Consider the following 27,896-nt stretch of genomic DNA (forward strand, 5'->3'; position numbering starts at 1 on the left):
GACAAGCTTTTTGTGTTGCACTCGAAAAACTGAGTTAGTTTAGTGAGAGACGAGAAGGCTTGATAATTATGCAGTTTACACAGTGCTTTAAACAAACACGACTGACCCTTCGTAATTATATTCTTTGTTGCAGTCCTGTAAAGGAGGCACGCCTGGCTTATCAAGGTACATCATAACAATGGTAAACACACATTTCCCCGCCCTCCTGACTCTAATTGGGGACGCCCTGTATACACCCCATGTTATATTAGAGTATGTCCTAACACAACTCGTTATGGTTTAAACAGCGAAGTCAATGAATCTTCTGTAAGGTAACCGATCAAACATCAGTTTCACAAGGGAGTGTACCCCGACAGCGACACGTGACAGAAGTGCTAGGGCACGACGACAACGACGTCAATACATCCCCATGCACGAGGGTCACATTGACTGGGTGAACTGTCTGTCCAGGATCTGTCTACTTCATTCGGATAACCCTGGTGGTCACCTGCATCTGGACATGACCGGTCATCACTGACAATGGAGGTAGGATATATGAAGGTTATCAAGCAAGTGTGTTTTGGGATGGTAAATATCCTGTATATGGAAAAAAACATAGTGTTTAGCGAGCATTGTCGAGTTAAATACATAATATATATTCCTAATACACGATGTTTATCATCCCCAAACACACAAGCGTGATGACGTCTTTATCTTTATTTCTGTCGGGGCACGGGTCGCCCAGTTGTCTGTGGGGCCGCGATTCGCTGCGCAGAGTTGCGTCCCTTGGCATGCCAGAAACCTATGATTGTGGGTTCGAATCCCGGTTCGTCCCGATTATGTTTCCAGGTTTGTCAGCACCATACCCGCGCTCGTGGGTTTCACCGAAGTGGTAAAAGTCTGAGATCTGCATCACTTCGGGCTTTCCTCCCACATTAAGCTGACACAGCTGATACTGGAATACTGTTAAATGCGGCGTTAAACCAAACTCACTCACTTAATTTCTGTCGTCGAAAAACCTGTTCTCCTCCCTCATAAACACTGACCTAAACATTGCCAGTTTCCCTGCAAATCTTGGACAGTGGCGAAACTGCATTTAGGCAAAATAACAATTGCCTACACATATCGTTTCTTCTTGCCTTGGGCGGCAGTCCATCGGTCCGCCCGCTAGAATAACTGTCTTTTATCAAAGGAAAGCTACTCTAACCCTAGCCTATGAGACGTCACGTTTGTTTATTCGGCCTGTCCTGTCATAACGTTACGAAGTGCAGTCAGATGTACACACAACAACAAAATGAAACAAAGTAACAACTGGGACATATTTCGGCCAAATCCAACTGTTTTGAATTCGAGAAAAGGACCCAACCAGCAGAGGTCCACAAGCATAGTTAAGGGAACTGATCCCGCTTGGCTTTTTCCTCGCTAAATTATCTCCAAAGTTGCCCAAACTTGTAAAATACCCCAGCTATGTCCCCGATAGACACTGATTTTCAGTATCTTTGACTATTGTTTCGATAATAATAGCAATTATCCCTGTCGTTTCTCCAGATTCCCGATGATTAATTCACGGATTGACAAGGCCGACGCCATGTTTGTTGATAAACACTGAAAGCACCTGCCTGTCCTTTGTATCTTCATCCGTGTATCCCCAACGTATAGTGTTATTGGTTTTATCCTACCAATTAGATGATCAACATCACTATATCTTCCATTGACACTACACATAGCACTATGACGGTAGGGTATACATCACTATATCTTCCACTGACACTACACATAGCACTTTGACGGTAGGGTATACATCACTATATCTTCCACTGACACGACACATGGCACTATGACGGTATGGTGTTATGGTATACATATATATCCACCAACAACACAACAAGATATATCCACAAGCAACACATGGTGTATAACAAGATATATGCACCAACGACACATGGTGTATAGCAAGATATATCCACATGCAACACATGGTACATAACAAGATATATCCACATGCAACACATGGTGTATAACAAGATATATCCACATGCAACACATGATGTATAACAAGATACATCCACATGCAACACATGGTGTATAACAAGATATATGCACCAACAACACATGGTACATAACAAGATATATGCACCAACGACACATGGTGTATAACAAGATATATCCACATGCAACACATGGTGTATAACAAGATATATGCATCAACAACACATGGTGTATAACAAGATATATCCACATGCAACACATGGTGTATAACAAGATATATGCATCAACAACACATGGTGTAAAACAAGATATATCCACATGCAACACACGATACATAACAAGATATATCCACATGCAACACATGGTGTATAACAAGATATATGCATCAACAACACATGGTGTAAAACAACATATATCCACATGCAACACATGGTGTATAACAAGATATATGCACCAACAACACATGGTGTATAACAAGATATATACACATGCAACACATGGTGTATAACAAGATATATGCATCAACAACACATGGTGTATAACAAGATATATACACATGCAACACATGGTGTATAACAAGATATATGCATCAACAACACATGGTGTATAACAAGATATATCCACATGCAACACATGGTGTATAACAAGATATATCCACATGCAACACATGGTGTATAACAAGATATATCCACATGCAACACATGGTGTATAACAGGATATATGCATCAACAACACATGGTGTATAACAAGATATATGCATCAACAACACATGGTGTATAACAAGATATATCCTCATGCAACACATGGTGTATAACACGATATATGCATTAACAACACATGATATATAACAAGATATATCCACCAACAACACATGGTGTATAACAAGATATATCCACCAACAACACATGGTGTATAACAAGATATATCCACCAACAACACATGATACATAACAAGACATATCCCCCACAACACATGGTGTATAACAAGATATATGCATCAACAACACATGGTGTGTAACAAGATATATCCTCATGCAACACATGGTGTATAACACGATATATGCATCAACAACACATGATATATAACAAGATATATCCACCAACAACACATGGTGTGTAACAAGATATATCCACCAACAACACATGGTGTATAACAAGATATATCCACCAACAACACATGATACATAACAAGATATATCCCCCACAACACATGGTGTATAACAAGATATATCCACCGACAGTACATGGTGTATAACAAGATTATACACCTACAACACATCGTATATAACAAGGTATAGCCACCTAAAACACATGGTCTATAAAAAGATATGTATCCATCTAAAACAATGGCATATAACAATATACCCACCTGCAACACATGGTATATAACTAGATATATATCCATCTACATCACATGGTATATAGCAAGATATATCCACCCTCAACACATAGCGAATAACAAGATATATCCACCTACAACACCGGGTATATAACAAGATATATATCCACCTACAACACATGGTTTATAACAAGATATATCCACCTACAACACATGGTTTATAACAAGATATATCCACCAACAACACATGGTTTATAACAAGATATATCCACCTACAACACATGGTGTAGAAGAAGCTACATTTTGTATTCTTATTTCCAGAGCAACCGTAGGCGTTATGTGGACGTGGGGATGTCATTGACGTCGATTGACTTCGGTGACGCCGACGGCCTGGGGGTTCAGGGAAGGGCGGCGTCTGTTCACCCCGCCTATGCCAGGGAGAGCAAGGCTGACTACACCCCCCGATGGAGACCCACCCCAAGGAAACAGGCTGAGGACTTTGAAAGGTACTCCTTGTAATTTGAATGGGTTGAATGACAACGTCTGTTCCTCACAAATAAGGGATTTTCTGACAGTGAAGTCCTTTGTCGCGGACATTACATGATGACATAGAGGTATATCCATACAAACAATTTGGCACATTGCAGTGATCAAGCACTTGCAGAATATTGGCTTAACGCTAAAAGCCATGCATGAAGATATGAGTACAACCCTAGGAAAGGATGTCCCTTCCTATGTCATCTAAGACACAAACATCACCCCTACCTCATCCTCGCCTCCACCGTTGTACTGATACCTCGCCTTTCCTTTTAACATCATACTGATACCTCACCTCCACCTGTAACATCATACTGATACCTCGCCTCACAATTTAACATCATACTGATACCTCATCTCCACCTGTAACATCATACCGATACCTCCCCACCATCTTTTACATTTTATTGATACCTTTAACATCATACTGATACCTTGCCTCCACCTGTAACATCATACTGATACCTCGTCTTCACATGTAACATCATACTGATACCTCGCCACCATCTTTAACATCATACTGATACCTCACCTCCACCTGTAACATCATACTGATACCTCGCCTCACAATTTAACATCATACTGATAACTCATCTCCACCTGTAACATCATACTGATACATGTACCTCTCCTTTCCTTTTGAAAATCAAACTGATACCCCGCCTCCATCTTTCACATTATACTGATACCTCGCCCCCACCTTTAACATCATACTGATACCTCATCTCCACCTGTAACATCATAATGATACCTTGCCTCCACCTGTAACATCATACTGATACCTCGCCTCTATCTTTAACATCATGCTGATAACTCACCTCCACCTTTAACATCATACTGATACCTCGCCTCTATCTTCAACATCATGCTGATAACTCACCTCCACCTTTAACATCATACTGATACCTCGCCTCTATCTTTAACATCATACTGATAACTCACCTCCACCTTTAACATCATACTGATACCTCGCCTCTATCTTTAACATCATGCTGATAACTCACCTCCACCTTTAACATCATACTGATACCTCGCCTCTATCTTTAACATCATGCTGATAACTCACCTCCACCTTTAACATCATACTGATACCTCGCCTTCACATGTAACATCATACTGATACCTCGCCACCATCTTTAACATCATGCTGATACCTCGCCACCATCTTTAACATCATACTGATACCTCACATCAACCTGTAAAATCATACTGATACCTCACCTCCAACCGTAACATCATACTGATACCTCGCCTTCACATGTAACATCATACTGATACCTCACCTCCAACTGTAACACCATACTGATACCTCGCCTCCACCTGTAACATCATACTGATACCTCACCTCCACATGTAGCATCATTCTGATACCTCGCCATCATCTTTAACATCATACTGATACCTCGCCTCCATCTTTAACATCATACGGATACCTCACCTCCACCTGTAACATCATACTGATACCTCGCCTTCACATGTAACATCATACTGATACCTCACCTCCACCTGTAACATCATACTGATACCTCACCTCCACATGTAGCATCATTCTGATACCTCGCCATCATCTTTAACATCATACTGATACCTCGCCTCCATCTTTAACATCATACGGATACCTCGACTCCACCTGTTACCTGTAACATCATCCTGATATCTCGCCTCCATCGTTAACATCATCCTGATACCTCGCCATCATCTTTAACATCATACTGATACCTCGCCTCCATCTTTAACATCATACTGATACCTCACCTCCACCTGTAACATCATACTGATACCTCGCCTTCACATGTAGCATCATTCTGATACCTCGCCATCATCTTTAACATCATACGGATACCTCGCCTCCATCTTTAACATCATACGGATACCTCGACTCCACCTGTTACCTGTAACATCATCCTGATATCTCGCCTCCATCGTTAACATCATACGGATACCTCGCCTCCACCTGTAACCTCGCCTCCATAATCTGTGTAGGTGTATCATTAATCTGTGTAGGTGCATCATTGATCTGTGTAAGTGTGTCATTAAACTATGTAGGTGCATCATTAATCTGTGTGGGTGCATCATTAATCTATGTAGGTGCATCATTAATCTGTGTAGCTGCATCATTAATCTATGTAGGTGCATCATTAATCTATGTACATGTAGGTGCGCCATTAATCTGTGTGGGTGCATCATTAATCTGTGTAGGGGCATCATAAATCTATGTAGGTGCATCATTAATCTATGTAGGTGCGTTATTAATCTGTGTAGGTGCTTCATTCTCCTGTGTAGGTGCGTCATTAATCTGTGTAAGTGTATCATTAATCTGTGTAGGTGCATCATTAATCAGTGTAGCTGCATCATTAATCTATGCAGGTGCATCATTAATCTGCGTAGGTGCATCATTAACCTGTGTAGGTGGATCATTAATCTGTGTAGGTGCATCATTGATCTGTGTAAGTGTGTCATTAATCTGTGTGAGTGTATCATTAATCTATGTAGGGGCATCATAAATCTATGTAGGTGCATCATTAATCTATGTAGGTGCGTCATTAATCTGTGTAAGTGCATCATTAATCTGTGTAGGTGCATCATTGATCTGTGTACGTGTGTCATTAATCTATGTAGGTGCATCATTAATCATGTAGGTGCATCATTAATCTGTGTAGGTGCATCATTGATCTGTGTAAGTGTGTCATTAATCTATGTAGGTGCATCATTAATATGTGTGGGTGCATCATTAATCTATGTAGATGTATCATTTATCTGTGTAGGTGAATCACTAATCTATGTAGGTACATCATTAATCTATGTAGGTATATCATTGATCTATGTAGGTGCATCATTAGTCTGTGCAGGTGCATCATTGATCTGTGTAAGTGTGTCATTAATCTGTGTGGGTGCATCATTAATCTGTGTAGGGGCATCATATATCTATGTAGGTGCGTCATTAATCTGTGTAGGTGCTTCATTCTCCTGTGTAGGTGCGTCATTAATCTGTGTAGGTGTATTATTAATCTATGTAGGTGCATCATTAATTTGTGTAGGTGTATCATTAATCTATGTAGGTGTATCATTAATCTATGCAGGTGCATCATTAATCTATGCAGGTGCATCATTAATCTGTGTACAAAGAATAAAAAAGTTGCTATCCATAACAAAAGTGTCATGCATTCAAACATATTATAGTCATTTGCATTTGATGGCGTCAATAAGAAATTATATCTATGAATGTTTTGTTATTTTTTTAACATCTATTTTATTTAATATTTTGAACACACTGACAAGACATAAACTCATTTCCGATTGCACCAAAACTGCATCAAAACTATGCACAGTTTCAATTGTTTACTAATGACATTTCATATGTTGCTGGGGACCTATATTTGTACCCGGAATCCTACGTGTTAGAGTTGTAGTGAAACTTTTTATCTTGCAAACTATATCATCAAACACTCTCGACCATTTGAATTTATTAGTAAAACAGAATGCTAGGTATTTACAACCAATAACTAGGTGTAGTACCTTTAGTACCTTTACAGAACCTTTTTCAAACCTTGTTAACAATTTACCTCACCTTAATACATCAATGTTTTTTTTAGATAAATTTAACAGCTATCCTTCAATCAAAAACAGTACAACGTTACAACACATGAAACTGTATTTGTAGGCCCTGTATTACAGAACAAATTGACGTCACCAGTAAACACGAGTAGGAAACTATGTACTATAACATAATTAAAACTTCCGGTGCATTTTAAATTCCTTGATTACATCACGAAAAAACATATCTCCTGTCCCCACTGGGAAAAGGCCATATTATTTGACCCGAAACAATATTACTGCACGACGATATCATATTCTGTACGCATTGTGCGGGGGAGAGGGGGTTGCCCATGGTAACCGATCGTGCTTGTCTGTCTATCATTATGTTGGCCCTAGCGTGACCAAGCGGAACTCATTATTACATGGTGTCCTATATGTACTTGTAAACTCTGAACACGACTTTGCAAAGTGTAACAGTTTAATCAATATTTGAATTTGTCGGCTAAAGTTCAGTATTGATTCTTCGACTTGCCTCAAACACCCGTCTTGTTTACCTGCCTTCTGTTGACGCTCGGGTGTGCCAAGAACTCCGCACATCGAGCAGCCTCGCGTCGTTGTCACCAGAATACATAGTTACACTGAAAACTACATGAAGGACAATAAATATTATGATCTTTGTGTTTTGTTGGCCCGACAACGGGTACAAATCAATGTGGTGGCATTGGTCCATCATTAGAGCTTCTATATGTTATTGGTCGATAATGTGTCTTGTCAGACGGTCATACTAAATAAGAGGACATAATATGAGGCCGCGACGGTCATGGTGTGGGCATCTAGGTCATGGTGTTGGCATCTAGGTCATGGTCTAAGTCATGGTGTAGGTCATGGTGTGGGCTTCTAGGTCATGGTGTTGGCATCAAGGTCATGGTCTAGGTCATGGTGTGGGTCATGGTGTAGGCGTCAAGGTCATGGTGTGGGTATCTAGGTCATGGTGTGGGCCTCTAGGTCATGGTGTAGGTCATGGTGTGGACTTCTAGGTCATGGTGTTGGCATCAAGGTCATGGTCTAGGTCATGGTGTAGGCGTCAAGGTCATGGTGTTGGTATCTAGGTCATGGCGTAGGTAATGGTGTGGGCATCTGTGTTATGGTGTGGGCCTCTAGGTCATGGTGTAGGTAATGGTGTGGGCATCTGTGCTATGGCGTGGTCATCTAGGTCATAGTGTGGGCATCTAGGTCATGGTGTTGGTCATTGTGTGGGCCCCTAGGTCATGGTGTGGGCAGCTAGGTCATGGTGTGCGCATCGAGGTCATGGTATTAGTCGTGGTGTGGGCATCTAGGTCATAATGTGGGCATCTAGGTCATGATGTGGGCATCTAGGTCATGGTGTGGGCATCTAGGTCATGATGTGGGCAACTAGGTTATGATGTGGGCATCTAGGTTATTGTGTGGGCATCTAGGTCCTGGTGTGGTCATGGTGTGGGCGTCTAGGTCATGTTGTAGGTCATGGTGTGGGCATCTATGTCATGGTGTGGACACTAGGTCATTGTGTGGGCATCTATGTCATGGTGTAGGCATCTTGGTCGTGGTATGGGCATCTAGGTTATAGTGTGGGCATCTAGGTCGTGGTGTGGGCATCTAGATCATGGTCTAGGTCATGGTGTGGGCTTCTAGGTAATGATGTGGGCATCTGGGTTATTGTGTGGGCATCTAGGTTATGGTGTTGGCTTCTAGGTCATAATGTGGGCATCTAGGTTATGGTGTGGGCATCTAGATCATGATGTGGGCATCTATGTCATGGTCGGGGTCATGATGTGGGCGTCTAGGCCATGGTCTCGGTCGTGTTGTTGGCATATAGGTCGTGGCGTGGTCATGTAGGTTATGGTGTTGGCTTCTAAGTCATGGTTTAGGTCATGGTGTGGCCCTCCATGTCATGGTCTAGGTCATGGTGTTGGCTTCTCGGTCATGGTCTAGGTCGGTGTGTGGGCATCTAGGTGATGGTCTAGGTCATGGTGTGGACATCTAGGTCATGGTGTGGGCTTCTAGGCCATAGTCTAGGTCGTGGTTTGGGCATTTATGTCGTGGTGTGGGCATCTTGGTCATAGTGTGGACTTCTAGGCCATGGTCTAGGTCATGGTGTGGGCTTCTAGGTCATGATATGGGCTTCTAGGCCATGGTCTAGGTCGTGGTGTGGGCATCTAGGTCATGGTGTGGGCTCCTAGGTCATGGTGTGGGCTTCTAGGCCATGGTCTAGGTCATGGTGTGGGCTTCTAGGCCATGGTCTAGGTCGTGGTGTGGGCATCTAGGGCATGATCTAGGTCGTGGTGTGGGCATTTAGGTCGTGGTGTGGGCACCTATGTATCTGAAGCTCAAACATTGACCAATGTGTTTCAAACATAGACCAATGTATCTCAAACAAAGAACAATGTATCTCAAACATTGACCAATGTATCTCAAATATAGACCAATGTATCTGAAGCTCAAACATTCTTCTCTTACGTCGGTTTCCTCCAAATCCTACGATTCCATGCACTCTCTGATGAACGTGGTCATACCCTGGAACATACGACGTCAAACACATACACCGTCGCGCACAGCGTCAAACTCATACACTGTCACACACGGCGTCAAACACATAAACTGTGGCACACGGCGTCAACACATAAACTGTGGCACACGCCGTCAAACACATACACTGTCACACACAGCGTCAAACACATGAACTGTGGCACACGGCGTCAAACACACACTGACACACACGGCGTCAAACACATACATTGTCACACACGGCGTCAAACACATACATTGTCACACACGGCGTCAAACACATACACTGTCACACACGGCATCAAACACATACATTGTCACACACGGCGTCAAACACATACGCTCAATATGAGACCTCAGTATGAGCAATACCTCTTTACATTGTGTTGCCTTTAGTCGTAGAGACCTATATCCTCCAGACTACCCGTTACACAGACACAGCAAGGGTATATAAATTCGTCGGAATCACTTTTAAGACTCTGATGTGACATTAAAGCAGGACAGTTACATAACAGTTAGAGCTGTAACACCTGCCACGCCAAACAACCAGCAACGTGCTGTCCTGGGTTTAAATTACTCGTAACTTCATCTATTGCTAGTCAGATCAGATTGGCTTCTGTCCAAATATAGGGAAAATGTCTTGTCACTAAAGGCTTGAACGCGAAATTCTTGAAATACTGCTGGCACGCAACTGTGACGTTAGTCTATGAAACCTTATGGCATGATAGCTATCTCCCGTGTCAAACTAACAGAAAGTAGAATCTACAAACTTTCACCTATCCTCGTGCACACCCTGTAGGCGAGCTGTGACGCCGGCCGACTGCACGCACTCTCACCACTGTGATACCCGTCCTGGATAACACGAAAGACGATCAATAATTCAATAGAAATCAAAACGCATCGTCGCGTGCGGCAGAGTGAGATGTAGATGCTTGAGGCGGCTGGTGTTACAAATTCGGGTGAGATTTGAGTAGGAGAAGAACATCAGCCTAAATCTGTGCTTACTGGACGCTGTGACGGGATGTCGGACTGGGCGAGGACAGATTCCCAGGAGGCCAGGTAAGACCAACCAGTATTGGGAGTATAACGTATCCACCAGATTAACACTGGATAACAACTCCACCTGATTCACAAGGGGTTGAACCACTCCACCAGATAAACAATGGGTAACCACTCCACCAGATCCACGAGGAGTTAAACCACTCCATCAGATTCACACGGGGCTGAACTGGGTAACCATTCCACCAGATGATATTAATGTATGTATATAAATCTCTGCCGCCCTCTCACACTAGAATAATTGTTAATTGAGACAGTACAGTACATTATACCTGGTGGCAATGCATTATACCTGGTGACAATTCATTTTCCATTGTGACAACACATTATACCTGTGACAATTCATTATACCTGGTGACAATGCCTTATACCTGGTGACAGTACATTATACCTAGTGACAACACATTATACATGGTGACAATTCATTATACCTGGTGACAGTACATTATACCTAGTGAGTGAGTGTATGACAGGTAAAGTGCGGGAATACAATGTCGACTGTTTCACTCGAGTTCCACATAGGTCAGAGGACTGGCTGAACATAGCTGTGCCTTAACTGTGATGGATTGCGTTGTTGTTTGTTTGTTGTTTAACGCCACACTCAGCAATATTCCAGCTAAATGACGGCGGTCTGTAAATAATCGAGTCTGGACCAGAAAATCCAGTAATTGACATCATGAAAATCGGTCCACGCAATTGGGATACGATGACATGTATCAACCAAGTCAGCGAGCCTGACCACCCGATCCCGTTAGTCGCATCTTATGACAAGCATAGTCGCCTTTTAAAGCAAGCATGGGTTGCTGGAGACCTATTCTACCCCGGATCTTCACGGGTCGACTGCGTTGATGTAGTTGGTTATTAAAAATTTATATTTAAAACAATCGCCCCCGAGTATTGGAAATCTGACGGTGCTAAATCTGGTGAATACGGAGGATGATCAATGAGTTCAAAGCAACAGTCATGCACTGCAGCCATGGCGACTACAGACTTGTGCACAGGTGCATTGTCCTGGTGGAATAACACCCCTTTAGTGAGTTTTCCACGTCGTTTAGCCTTGGTGGTCTCACACAGTTGTCTAAGCAGATCAGCATTATGTTGGCCATTAAAGGCGTGACCTTTCGTCCTTCTTCGGGCGTTAGATGATTCCACTTTTATGATGTGATATAAACATATTTTTTTCCTTAAAGTGGAGGGATTGGCAAACAAGCAAATTTTGCTTATCTGAATGCCTCTCCCAAACATGATACATATACAAATAGCAATGTGTTGAAAGTGACATGAGAAACAGCATACATTGTATAATTGGCAGTAAAGATAAGTATTGTTCTGTAAGTGTTTAATTACTGGATTATCTTCCATATCTACAGTTACATTATTATTTACATCCAGCACAACAACATCGCAGTATCATATAGCAAAGACAACATCTCAGACAAAATCTCTAAATCGACAAGAAGATAGAATAAAACTGTGCACCGATTTCAAAATTTCAAGATTTGTTACTGTCGTTACCATTGAATTACCATTTAGAATTGAATTTAAATCGTAGCCCTTTACGAAATAATACATGTTTTGCCTTACTGTACTGTTTAAGGGACACGTAAGAAAGAAATGAAGGGCATGATAGCCACAACAACATCTCGGGCTGTCTGATATAAATCCGATATTGTCGGCGTTTAGATCACTGCAGCCAAGCCTGAGACGGGAGTGTATAACCTGAAAGAATCTTGATCCATAATTTGTATCAAAGTATATACCATTCCTATCATTGTTTTTTATAAAACTTTTAAAGCTTCCGAAGCTGTTATGATGTTGTTTACTCCCTGGCTGATATTGGTGACCCAAAGACTCGTCAGTGGTTATAAACGGCTGAACAAAATCAGCTGTGTCTGTTTCAAAACGGAGTAAATTCTCACGGAGATGATGAACCTGGGGCGTTTTTAATCAGGGGTCAGGAGCCGTGGAGCCCAGCGTGCTGAAACTTTTGTCAAGCTTCATTCGTCAGAATGTTGTCACCTCCCTCATGAACGAAAGACTTTAGCTCGTTAGATCAGGTTTTAATCACCTGTGGTAAGATAAATGGTTTCTGATAGGCACGGGTGCAGTAATCTGTTCTTACACACGATATAATCGCACATTTTTAGCATCGAATTGGTGCAGATTTGTCTTCTCTCAGAATCGCAGTAACGTATGAACACATAACATCATGAGTGACGTCGTCCGGCATACTACTCACTACTCATACCTCATTCATTCTCCGTTAACAGCACAATATGTAAAAAATCAAGTTACCTTTTTCCAACTCAAAATACTACCTACATAAAAGTAAACGATTGACATATTTGATCATAGAATAGCTTACTCTAACCCTCTCCAATATATTATTATAATCACTTTAATTGGACCCTTTACCGAAACAGACAGGTTACGAGTATAAATTTAGTAAATAATCACATCTATCCCCTGAAGTGTTATATATTATTGCAAATGCACTTATTCTCTTCAGAAACCCACATTTAATAGAAGAAAATGGGAATGCCTGCAGATGTGAGTGAATGTCAATGACCATATGAGAAGATCATGTAACCAATTATTTTTAATGATTTCAGATATACACTTGAATCAAAATAACATAAAATAAAAGCACTGTCATAACGGACAAGAGGAATTGTGTTTACACATGTGGCGGGGCAAACATTTGAATCCGGGACAGTGGTGGGATGAGGTTTTGCATTTATTCAATAACCAACCAGGTACCCTTGATTACAGAAAATGTGTCACGAGTGAACTTATTGCTAATTAATGAGTGACAGATTTTCCGTATTCACGAATACCAAGTGGGTTCTTCTGTGCATTACCCACTTACATTCTGAACACGCCAATTTGAAGATACATTTCTGTGAGGCGGCATACTTGTCTCCTGTCGAGATCTGACGTTGCCTGTTGTTATATGACGCCATTACGTTACAAAATGACCTCATTCAACTTTTTGGTTCAAGTTGTCATTTTTACTGACCAATCAGCAGTTATCATAACACTACAGATGAAGCTGGGCATCACTTAGATACAATGCCTTTGAAACATTGTCAACCTCTGCACTGGATGTATTCAGTAAATATGTAGCCAGGTCTTATTTGTTCAAACCTGAACGAGTAACTTCAGTGAACAGTGCATCCCAGCCTTTTCTCCAGATTTCAGAAGCCTTTTATTAAAGGAATTATAGTAATTTATTCTATCTATGTTACGTACAAAGGATAATGAAAGAGTAGCGTAAATTGCTGGACTAGTTAGCTATAAAAAATGATTTCATCAAATAGGGAAATTTTGTGCTGCGATAATATATGCAATTTCAGTCCTCTGAAGAAATTAAATATTTTCGAAAACGTGTTCAAATTACACTAATCAGAACAATATTGATCCAGCACAACATCTTTTTATTTACTTTACATAAATGAAATACCTTTTCTATTTGACATTTCTTCTTAAAATAACGTTTTAAAACTTTATGAATCTGTCTGAATAGTGTAAGAATAATTCCGCATGTTTCAATCGGATTACGGCCCACATTGTTAGTATGCTGGGTACAGCTGGTTGCCATGCTCAACCATGGCACAGAGTAAAAATAGTGCAATTACTTGTTCATTTTGCAATCCAATTTCTAATCAAACTAAATATTTGCAGTGACCATATATCTGTATATGGTAACTACTGTGCGTTTATGAATAACACATTGTTGACATCGTGAAGGGTTTATAATGAACGTGCCTTTTCGACGTCATAATATTGTCTCTGCACATTCGCTTCCAGTAGTTTATAGTGTTCAGTCGCGGCATGGAAAACAAACAAACTGATGATGTATGAAATTATTGACGATTCTCATAAATGAATATGCTTTAATTCTTCTTGGATATTTTTACATTAGAAGGAAATTATTTTATCATACTTCAAACATATACTTAAACATCTCAGTATACAAACATGGCGCTAAGTATCGGACACCGCAAACTTGTACATAAACAGTTAATGTAAACGGTTACCAAGTTTCACGAAAACATTTCTAAATTAATTTTACTAAACGTTTCAAAATAAGTCGCCTGCTTCAACTTCCAAACAGAAAACGTGTCAAATGATCAAAGTCTTGCATTTTCTAGCTACGAAACGTGATACTAAAGCTTCAGTGAAGTGGGAAATTTGAAATTCTTTTCATACCTGGAAACAAGTAACGAAAAGAAGTACCTAAAACAATTTATCTTAATGAATTTTAGCTCTGCTCGTTGACATCAAAACACATTCAGTTGACATCATGCATAATACATCACTATCGACTCAACACTGTTGGTTGGAAATAAGTCTATGATGTTGACACACAGTGTTGCCATTGAGACAGTGTGTAGCGGGGATCGATCGTCCATCTGTACAGCAGGGGCCCTTCCGGAAAGCGATCTTAGCGCAACGCTATCGAAAGCTTATGTATAAGATGGGAGTTACGATCACCTTAGCGCTGAGATCACTTGGTAGAGCGGGGCCCAGACAGGCTGTACACCGTACAAAACAATCGCAAAGATTTTGCACCTGTTTTTAAAAACAATATTACTTGTAAGAAACAAAAGATAAATTGGGCTCTTCCTGTCAAAGAAAGAAACAGTATTCAAGCAGGGATATGTTTACTCACGCTAATGGTAGAAGGATATCCTATTCAGGGTCAGACAGACAGATAGACATTGTAAATAGCTTATCAACAGATTGTAACTGGAGAGATGCGTAGTTAATAAACAACAATAGCACGAGATGCAACTGACAGCGGCGTCAAATAAATTACACCACTTGTAAAATGGTATTGCCTAACAAAGTCTGTTATTGATAAATATGACATTGCTATAAAAATTCCTATGATATGATCAAAACAAACGAAACAAATATAAAATTAAAAACTAGCAATTCGATCACCTCCACCGAACCTGTACGCTGTGAAATGTTAATGAAGAATATGCATGTTAACACAATTGCAATTAATATTTGCATCCTTAAGATATTTTCTACAGGTTTCCCATCCATGAATGCTCACAGAATTCCATTATATAGATTTACAGTAAATAAAGGAGTTGTTATCCATAAATTGTCTCTACTTTGTCATCCGTCAACTTTTAAGTAATGCCTATCAAACAATTCACCTGTACATTATTAAAAAAACGCAATTACATATACAACAAAATAAAGTTTGGTGAGTTTCCATACAAACGCTTACTTAATTAATGTACACACTACCACTAAAGCTGTCAAAGGATTGCGAACCTAAGCACCTTCTGTTTGAGTTATTTTGCCCGAGCCAAAAGGGAGTTTCTTCACGATCTTCATTCGACGAACTATAAATAGAATGTTGGGATATTCCATGTGACGTCACAATGTACATAGCAACGTTGTAGCGATCCAATATGGCGGCTGACACGATGAGGAACTTTGAATTAGAAAAGCTTCGTGCAGAAATTCAGCAAGAAAACCAAATGAAGTAAGGCTTTATTTCGTGTATAGAAAAGACGAATAGTTATTTGAACTCATTTCACCGTTATATGTGCATTTACAACAAGAAGTCATGACGTGCGAAATGTCAAGGCGCACTGCTCGGGTTAGATACTTGTCAGATCTGATTTCAATCAAAATACAGCACGTTCACTGTGCCGCTAAGGCCGCTAAGGCTATATGACTATGTTATATATTGTAACTGTAGATGGTATATATGTTTATAACCCCCCTGTTTACTTACCCATGTTGTTGCTTCAGGGAGATGCTTGATCAGTCAGCTTCAGAACTCAAATCTACAGTAGAGGAGCTGGAAAAGAGATTTGATGCTATCGAAAATGAAGGTAAAAGACATTTCCAGAATGAAGGAAACACACATATTCAGAATGAAGTTAACACACACCCATCCAAAATGAAGGTAACACACATATTCAGAATGAAGAATATAACACACACACATTAAACTTGAAGTTGACACACATCCAGATTAAAAGTAACACACACACATCCAGAATGAAGGTAACACACACCCATCCAGAATGACGCTAACACACACACATCCAAAATGAATGTAACACATATTCAGAATAAAGGTATAAAACACATCGAGATAAAATAAAGGTAACACACACGCATCCACTTATCAAGAATTAAGGTCATGCATCCACATATACAGAATGAAGGTAACATACCCACATATATACAGAATGAAGGTAACGTACCAGCACATCCAGAATGAATCTAACAAACACACACACACATATATATAGAATGAAGGTGACACACATGCAGAATGAAGGCAACATGCACAAATACAGAATAAAGGTGACCCGATTCAGAATGAAGGTAACATGTACATATACAGAATGAAGGTGACACATACAGAATGAAGGTGACACATACAGAATGAAAGTAACACACATACAGAATGAAGGCAACACACACATATACAGAATGAAGGTGACACATATACAGAATGAAGGCAACATGCACAAATACAGAATAAAGGTGACACACATTCAGAATGAAGGTAACATGCACATATACAGAATGAAGGTGACACATACAGAATGAAGGTGACACATGCAGAATGAAGGTAACACACATACAGAATGAAGGCAACACACATACAGAATGAAGGCAACACACACATATACGGAATGAAGGTGACACATATACAGAATGAAGGCAACACACACCAATACAGAATAAAGGTGACACACACACATAAAGAATGAAGGTCGCACACATACAGAATGAAGGTGACACATGTACAGAATGAAGGCAATATGCACATATACAGATTGAAGGTGACACACATACAGAATGAAGGTGACACATATACAGAATGAAGGTGACACACATACAGAATGAAGGTGACACACACACATAAAAAAATACAGAATGAAGGTGACACACACACAGCATGAAGGTGACATACAGAATGAAGGCAACGTGCACATATACAGAATGAAGGTGACACACATACAGAATGAAGGTGGCACATATACAGAATGAAGGTGACACGCATACCGAATGGAGGTAACACATACAGAATGAAGGTGACACACACACATACAGAATGAAGGTGACACACATACAGAATGAAGGTGACACATACAGAATGAAGGTGACACACATACAGAATGAAGGCAACATGTGCATATACAGATTGAAGGTGACACACATACAGAATGAAGGTGACACATATACAGAATGAAGGTGACACACATACAGAATGAAGGTGACACACACACACATAAAAAAATACAGAATGAAGGTGACACACACACACAGAGACTGAAGGTGGCACACATACAGCATGAAGGTGACATACAGAATGAAGGCAACGTGCACATATACAGAATGAAGGTGACACACATACAGAATGAAGGTGGCACATATACAGAATGAAGGTGACACGCATACCGAATGGAGGTAACACATACAGAATGAAGGTGACACACACACATACAGAATGAAGGTGACACACATACAGAATGAAGGTGACACATACAGAATGAAGGTGACACACATACAGAATGAAGGCAACATGCGCATATACAGAATAAAGGTGACATACATACAGAATGAAGGTGACACATACAGAATGAAGGTGACACACATACAGAATGAAGGCAACATGCACATATACAGAATGAAGGTAACACACATACAGAATGAAGGCAACACACACATGTACAGAATGAAGGTGACACACATACAGATTGAAGGTAACATGCACATATACAGAATGAAGGTGACTCACCCATGCAGAATAAAGGTAATATGCACATATACAGAATGATGGTGACACATATACAGATTGAAGGTAACACACTCATATACAGAATGATGGTAGCAGACATATACAGAATGATGGTGACACATATACAAAATGAAGGTAACACACATATACAGAATGAAGGAAACACGTACAGAATGAAGGTAAATATACACACATATACAGAAGAAAGGTAACACACACATATACAAAATGAAGGTGACACATTCAGAATGAAGGTAAATATACACACATACAGAATGAAGGTAACAAGCACATATACAGAATGAAGGTGACACACACGTATATACAGAATGAAGGTAACATGCAAATATATACAGAATGAGGGTAACACACATCCTGAATGAAGGTAACGCACAAACGTATACACAGAATGAAGGTAACATGCACATGTATAGAATGAAGGTGACACACATACAGAATGAAGGTGGCACATATACAGAATGAAGGTGACACGCATACCGAATGGAGGTAACACATACAGAATAAAGGTGACACACACACATACAGAATGAAGGTGACACACATACAGAATGAAGGTGACACATACAGAATGAAGGTGACACGCATACAGAATGAAGGCAACATGCGCATATACAGAATAAAGGTGACATACATACAGAATGAAGGTGACACATACAGAATGAAGGTGACACACATACAGAATGAAGGCAACATGCACATATACAGAATGAAGGTAACACACATACAGAATGAAGGCAACACACACATGTACAGAATGAAGGTGACACACATACAGATTGAAGGTAACATGCACATATACAGAATGAAGGTGACTCACCCATGCAGAATAAAGGTAATATGCACATATACAGAATGATGGTGACACATATACAGATTGAAGGTAACACACTCATATACAGAATGATGGTAGCAGACATATACAGAATGATGGTGACACATATACAAAATGAAGGTAACACACATATACAGAATGAAGGAAACACGTACAGAATGAAGGTAAATATACACACATATACAGAAGAAAGGTAACACACACATATACAAAATGAAGGTGACACATTCAGAATGAAGGTAAATATACACACATACAGAATGAAGGTAACAAGCACATATACAGAATGAAGGTGACACACACGTATATACAGAATGAAGGTAACATGCAAATATATACAGAATGAGGGTAACACACATCCTGAATGAAGGTAACGCACAAACGTATACACAGAATGAAGGTAACATGCACATGTATAGAGAAAGAAGGTCACACACATCCAGAACGTAGGTAACACACACACACACACACACACACTGACACACACACACACACATATATACAGAATGAAGGTGAAACATATATACAGAATGAAGGTATCACACATATCTAGAATAAAGGTAAAGCACATATGTACAGAATAAAGGTAACACACACATGTACAGAATGAAGGTAATACACACACATATCAAGAATGAAGGTAACATATCATGAATAAAGATAACACACACATATATTCCAGAAGGAAGGTGACACATATACAGAATGAAGGTAACATGCACACACATACAGAATGAAGGTAACACACACATATACAGAATGAAGGTAACATGCAAATATATACAGAATGAGGGTAACACACATCCTGAATGAAGGTAACGCACAACCGTATATACAGAATGAAGGTAACATGCACATGTATAGAGAATGAAGGTAACACACAACCAGAATGTAGGTAACACACACATGCTCACACACATATACAAAATAAACATATCTAGAATAAAGGTAAAGCAAACACAAATATATACAGAATGAAGGTTACACACACATATCAAGAATGAAAGTAACATATCATGAATAAAGGTAACACACACATATATACAGAAGGAAGACGACACATATACAGGATGAAGGTAACACACATACCCTGAATAAAGGTAATGTCCACATGTATATACTGAATTAAGGTGACACACATCCAGAATAAAGGTAACATGCACACATGTACAGGATAAAGGTAACACACACACGTCATATACAGAATGAAGGTAACACATATTCAGAATGAGGGTAACATGCACATATACAGAATAAAGGTAACATGCACATTTACAGAATAAAGGTAACACACACACACATGTATATACAGTATGAAGGTAACACACATACAGAATGAAGGTAACACATATACGGAATGAAGGTAACACATATACAGAATGAAGATAACGCACATACGCATATACAGAATGAAGGTAACACACACACACATGTATATACAGTATGAAGGTAACACACATACAGAATGAAGGTAACACACATACAGAATGAAGGTAACACATATACAGAATGAAGGTAAACAGACCCAATTATCAAGATGGAAAGTAACACACACACATATATAGAATGAAGGTAACACACACATATATAGAATGAAGGTAACACACACATATGCATAATGAATGTAACACACACACATATATAGAATGAAGGCAACACACACACATATACAGAATGAAAGTAACACACACACATACAGAATGAAGGTAACACACACATATATAGAATGAAGGTAACACACACACATATATAGAATGAAGGTAACACACACACATATACATAATGAAGGTAACACACACACATATATAGAATGAAGGTAACACACACACATATATAGAATGAATGTAACACACTCATATATAGAATGAAGGTAACACACACACATATATAGAATGAAGGTAACACACACACATATACATAATGAATATAACACACACACATATACATAATGAATGTAACACACTCATATATAAAATGAAGGTAACACACACACATATATAGAATGAATGTAACACACTCATATATAGAATGAAGGTAACACACACACATATATAGAATGAATGTAACACACTCATATACAGAATGAAGGTAACACACACACATATATAGAATGAAGGTAACACACACACATATACAGTATGAAGGTAACACACACACACATATATAGAATGAAGGTAACACACACATATACATAATGAATGTAACACACACATATACATAATGAATGTAACACACACACATATACAGAATGAAGGTAACACACACACACATATATAGAATGAAGGTAACACACACACACACATACATACAAAATGAAGGTAACAGACCCAATTATCAAGAATGAAGGAATCAAAGATATTAAGATCATCACAATATGGCTGAAATATTGTCGGTGTTACATTAAACTTTAACTCACTTACTCAAATATATACAGAGTGAAAGGTAATCCACATATCCACAATGAAAATAACACACACACATATATAGAATGAAGGTAGCATACACATATATACAGATTGAAGGTTACACACATATCCAGAATGAAAATAACATGAAAACATATACAGAATGAAGGTAGCATACACATATATACAGAATGAAGGTTACACACACATTCAGAATGAAGGTAACACATACACACACATCCAGAATGAAGGTAACATGCACATATTTACAGAATGAAGGTAACACACACACATCCAGAATGAAGGTAACATGCACATATATACAGAATGAAGGTAACACACACACATCCAGAATGAAGGCAACATACACACACACACATCCAGAATGAAGGTAACACACATATACAGAATATGGGTAACACACATATATATAAAATGAAGGTAACACGCACACACATCCAGAATGAAGTTAACACAAATGCACATAATGTTGCAATCTAGTATGTGTGATGTGATGAGCAGAACAAGAAAAGGAAGTTTGATGTGACTATGTGTTTCGGACAATGAGAGATGTGACTGTGTGTTTCAGGCAATGAGAGGAGATGTGACTGTGTGTTTCAGGCAATGAGAGGAGATGTGATTGTGTGTTTCAGGCAACGAGTGGAAGACACGGTTTGAGACCCAGCAGGAGATGAATCAGCAGCTGGAGAGGCAGATACTTATCTTCCAGAACAAGGTGGAGGAGGCACGCAGAAATGTCCGGGAAGGTAAGTCGCACATCTGTGAGAGTAAGTCACACATCTGTGGGGGTAGGTCACACATCTGTGAGAGTAAGTCACACATCTGTGACGGTAGGTCACACATCTGTGAGAGTAAGTCACACATCTGTGATGGTAGGTCACACATCTGTGAGTAAGTCACACATCTGTGAGAGTAAGTCACACATCTGTGAGAGTAAGTCACACATCTGTGAGGACAGGTCACACATATGTGAGGGTAGGTCACACATCTGTGAAAATAATTCACATCTGTGAGGGCAGGTCACACATCTGTGAAGACAGGTCACACATCTGTGAGGGTAGGCCACACATCTGTGAGGACAGGTCACACATATGTGAAAATAATTCACATCTGTGAGGGTAGGTCATAGATCTGTAAAAATAATTCACATCTGTGAGGGTAGGTCTCACAAAGGTGAGGTACGACAGCATATATCTATGAGTGTAGGTCACACATAGGTGAGGTACGGAAGCATATATCTATGAGTGTAGGTCACACATAGGTGAGGACAGGTCACACATATGTGAGTGTAGGTCACACATCTGCGAGGTCACATATGAAACTACATGCATGAATGAGATGTCCTGTCCACTAGTTTAACATTGGAGTATGTATTTCAGCTAACAAGTCCCCACGGGACAATCGCAACTATGATGACATGGAGGCCAGTCCGCAGATGATCAAGAACCTGGAGAAGGAGAAGCAGAGTCTGTATAACCAACTACGTGACCTGGAGTGGAGGTTGGACCAGGAGTCCAAGGTGGGTGTGTCACACTTGGACATAGAGCAGAATGAAAGTTGGTAATTAAAAAACACAACAGACCTCTTATTGTGCTAAGCCTGGTGCAGTCAAAGTGTTTCAGGACATTCTGACAAATTCTGGTTCCTGTTGCAGGCCTACCACAAGGCCAACGATGAGCGGAAACAGTATGTGCTGGAGATAAATGCCACCAAGGGCCACTTGGAAGATGTGAGGATGCGGCAGAAGATGGCACTCCTGGATGGTAGTAGCACAGCAAGGACAGCAAGAGATTCAGGAGGGTGAGTAAATCGGCAAGAGATTGAAGAACATGTGGTACAAGTCAAAATCATTTTTGTCTCTGATATGTCAAATTTTGAATTGTCCTCCACAGGTGGCCATAAAACTTTTCGAAAGCTTTACTGGGGCCTTGAATGTGCAATTTGAGCAAGCGTCATAAGATTCACTTTGAAATCTTGGTGAAAACTGCATGTTCAAATGTACCTTCAAATTTGTGAAATGTAGACAGCAAAGCCTGGAGCTGCTGGAGCATTGCTTGCCATATAGGCAAAGCTGACTATTGGGAAGATGAAATCATCCCTCTTGTTAATGTAGCCTTGTTGATAGTTTTTTGTCACTTTGAATCTGAAACATCCAGGAAAGGGTTTTTGGCTTACATTATATTTACATTTTTCATTCAGGAATATTCCCGATGATCAAAGAGTGCTTGACCCGAGGCGTGGACCAATCAAGAAAACAGCAGGAGTCAAGAACCTCCCGAGTCTGGAGATGGTGTGATAAAGGGAGACAACCATGTCAGTTACTGGAACCAATGGAAGCATGAACACATGGCCTGTTACTGGTGTGAAGATTATATCTTCCACAGACCCGTGTGGTGGAAAGAAAGCTATCTGTGATAACTTATTTATTATCTGTAGTCACACTGGCAGACTCAATACATACACTGGATTATAGATGGGTGCAGGGATTGTGCAGAAGTATTTCTACTTAGCAGGCACAGATCAGCTGCAGTTTGTCTGTATTCTTAATGGTTCACTATTTTGAAAATATAACACTCTGATCCAGTAAGGAAACAACTCTGTGTCCTCCTGCCATGTGTCCTACAACCATGTGTAGAATAGCCTGAGACACAGGGACTTCACATACAGACACAGGGACTTCACATACAGACACAGGGACTTCACATACAGACACAGGGACTTCACATACAGACACGGGGACTTTAAATATAGACCCACAGGGACTTTACACATGAGAAATATATTCCTGATCTCTTGATTTGTGTGTAAAGCTGGATGATTTTGATTGAGAAAAGTGAATGTTGAAGCCATGCCATACTGTGGTAGTGACGATGTCAACCATGTCTCCAGTAACACGCACTGTTGTGAACTCAAGGATTTGGTGCCCGTCTCCGTGACGACAGAGACAACTGTACAACTACGCAAGCTTCATCAACAAAACAGGGTTCTATTGTAACCAATGCTTATTAATGAGAAATTTTCAAAATAATTTATTATTGAATAAGAATATATATTCTCCCTCCAAAGACACTTATAGTCCTTTCATGACTCAGTAGGTCAATCAATTTTGACTATTATCCATTCTGATTAAGAGATAGAGTTTAAAAAATTGATAACATTGTACATGTGTGGATACTATATATAGATTTTGAGAATATTGGAAATTTCCTGATAACTTTATATTTATGTCGATACTTGATTCATGAAATACTTGTATAATTACCTTGAATGGTCCCAGTTTGTTTTACGATGGAATTCATATCAATCATGCTGTTATGTATCCCACAATGTTATTATAATATACAGAGATTCATTGTAATGATTATAAGCTATATTATGAATGTCAGTGCACCTTGACCTCCAGTCAAGATAAATAGATGGGACTGTTGTAGCAGAGAACAACACCATAACACATCACTGTAGTCACACTCATAGACAGAGCAGAAGAAATCAAACAAGCTAGAACTTGTCGACTCCCTCCTTACCCAGGACACATAGATGAGGAAACTTCATTTCCAAGGTATAATTCAACTCTTAAATCCATCTAAAATGATACACTGAAAACTATCGATATACATGTATATCGCAATAGTTGCTTGCAATATCAATAGTTATCACAATGGTTTCTTTCCAGACCAATAGTCACCCCTATTATTAACAGACCGCCGCATATAGTGGAATATTGCTGAGTTCAATGTTTAACAACAAGCAGGATGAGTAAAGTTAACTCTCGTTCTTACCAAGGACACTACTGTGTAGCTCATTACTGTTACATATGCTTGTATAGGGCACAGCTGTGTGTTGACTTCTGTTACAAGGGCTGGTGGGTTAGCCTCGGGGACAAAGCATTCTCTTGTCACGGCGAAGACAATTCCCCATGAAGCCCATTTCTGGTGTCATCTGCCTCAATATTGCTGGAATATTGCTAAAAGAGGCGAAAAGCAATACTTACTCATTTATTTCTGTTACATATGCTTGTACCGGGTACAACTGTGTAGTTGACTACTGTTATATATGGGGGGCACTGGTGGCCCAGTCGTCTAAGGCGCCACGATTCGCTGTGCAGAGTTGCGTCCCTTGGGCACGCCAGAAACCTATGATTGTGGGTTCGAATCCTGGTTCACCCCACTTGTGTTTCTAGGTTTGTCAGCACCATACCTGTGCTTGTGGGTTTCACTGAAGTGGTAAACATCTGAGACCTGCATCACTTCGGGCTTTCCTCCCACATTAAGCTGACACGCCATAATATAACTGGAATACTGTTATAAGAGGCGTTAAACCCAATTCACTCACTCACTGTTATATATGCCTGCACAGGGCACCACTGTGTAGTTGACTGCTGTTATATATGCTTGTACAGGGCACAACTGTGTAGCTCATCACTGTTACAATTGCTTGTACTGCTGAATGTAGCCCTCTGCACAGTATTATATAAAAGACCATGTTATTCTATTATTCTACTATTGATAGAACATGTTATATTTGACTTTAAATGAATTCATGAAACAGACTTTAATGATTGACTTGAATAATATCTTTTTACTTTAGTCTTATTTTTAAAATAAAACTACATCCTCGTCTGTGTGAAATTTGTTTGTAGTTCATATTGGGAATGCTATGACACACTACACGAACACGGAATAGAAAGACGGGAACATCTCACTGGACAGTGCTTTATAAAACATACTAGGGACACAAAATAGAAAGACGGGAACATCTCACTCTACAGTGCTTTATATTACATACTAGGGACACGGAATAGAAAGACGGGAACATCTCAATCTACAGTGCTTTATATAACATACTAGGAACGCGGAATAGAAAGACGGGAACATCTCACCGGACAGTGCTTTATATAACATACTAGGTACACGGAATAGAAAGACGGGAACACCTCACTCTACAGTGCTTTATATAACATACTATGTACACTGAATAGAAAGACGGGAACATCTCACTGGACAGTGCTTTATATAACATACTAGGGACACGGAATAGAAAGACGGGAACATCTCACTGGACAGTGCTTTATATAACATACTATGAACACTGAATAGAAAGACGGGAACATCTCACTGGACAGTGCTTTATATAATATATTAGGAACACTGAATAGAAAGACGGGAACATCTCACTCTACAGTGCTTTATATAACATACTAGGAACGCGGAATAGAAAGACGGGAACATCTCACTGGACAGTGCTTTATATTACATACTAGGGACACAGAATAGAAAGACGGGAACATCTCACTGGACAGTGCTTTATATAACATACTAGGAACGCGGAAAAGAAAGACGGGAACATCTCACTGGACAGTGCTTTATATAACATACTAGGAACGCGGAAAAGAAAGACGGGAACATCTCACTGGACAGTGCTTTATATAACATACTAGGTACACGGAATAGAAAGACGAGAACATCTCACTCTACAGTGCTTTATATTACATACTATGTACACTGAATAGAAAGACGGGAACATCTCACTGGACAGTGCTTTATATAACATACTAGGGACACGGAATAGAAAGACGGGAACATCTCACTGGACAGTGCTTTATAAAACATACTAGGGACACGGAATTGAAAGACGGGAACATCTCACTGGACAGTGCTTTATATAACATACTAGGAACGCGGAATAGAAAGACGGGAACATCTCACTTGACAGTGCTTTATATAACATATAAGGAACACAGAATAGAAAGACGGGAACATCTCACTCTACAGTGCTTTTATATAACATACTAGGAACGCGGAATAGAAAGACGGGAACATCTCACTGGACAGTGCGTTATATAGTG

At 39.8% G+C, this 27,896-nt stretch overlaps 1 protein-coding gene across 3 annotated transcripts; it reads left to right on the forward strand.

The window, feature by feature from the left end:
- Positions 1–430: 430 nt before the first annotated feature.
- Positions 431–26,633, forward strand: LOC139449544 (coiled-coil domain-containing protein 169-like). 3 transcript variants are annotated; one of them, XM_071230985.1, is made up of 7 exons: positions 431–525; positions 3,628–3,812; positions 16,765–16,847; positions 22,684–22,797; positions 23,431–23,570; positions 23,706–23,851; positions 24,251–26,633. In XM_071230985.1, exons 1-7 carry the CDS (start codon positions 520–522, stop codon positions 24,345–24,347), a joined length of 771 nt encoding a protein of 256 aa, XP_071087086.1. In that variant the 5' UTR covers positions 431–519; the 3' UTR covers positions 24,348–26,633. The 3 variants fall into 3 exon arrangements, with proteins under 3 accessions (XP_071087086.1, XP_071087088.1, XP_071087087.1); XM_071230987.1 differs by lacking the exons at positions 431–525; positions 3,628–3,812 and adding an exon at positions 10,848–10,983; XM_071230986.1 differs by lacking the exons at positions 431–525; positions 3,628–3,812 and adding an exon at positions 16,414–16,492.
- Positions 26,634–27,896: the final 1,263 nt, after the last annotated feature.

Source organism: Haliotis cracherodii, unplaced genomic scaffold (assembly GCF_022045235.1).
Source record: "Haliotis cracherodii isolate W230 unplaced genomic scaffold, xgHalCrac1.p SCAF_8, whole genome shotgun sequence".
Taxonomy (NCBI): domain Eukaryota; kingdom Metazoa; phylum Mollusca; class Gastropoda; order Lepetellida; family Haliotidae; genus Haliotis; species Haliotis cracherodii.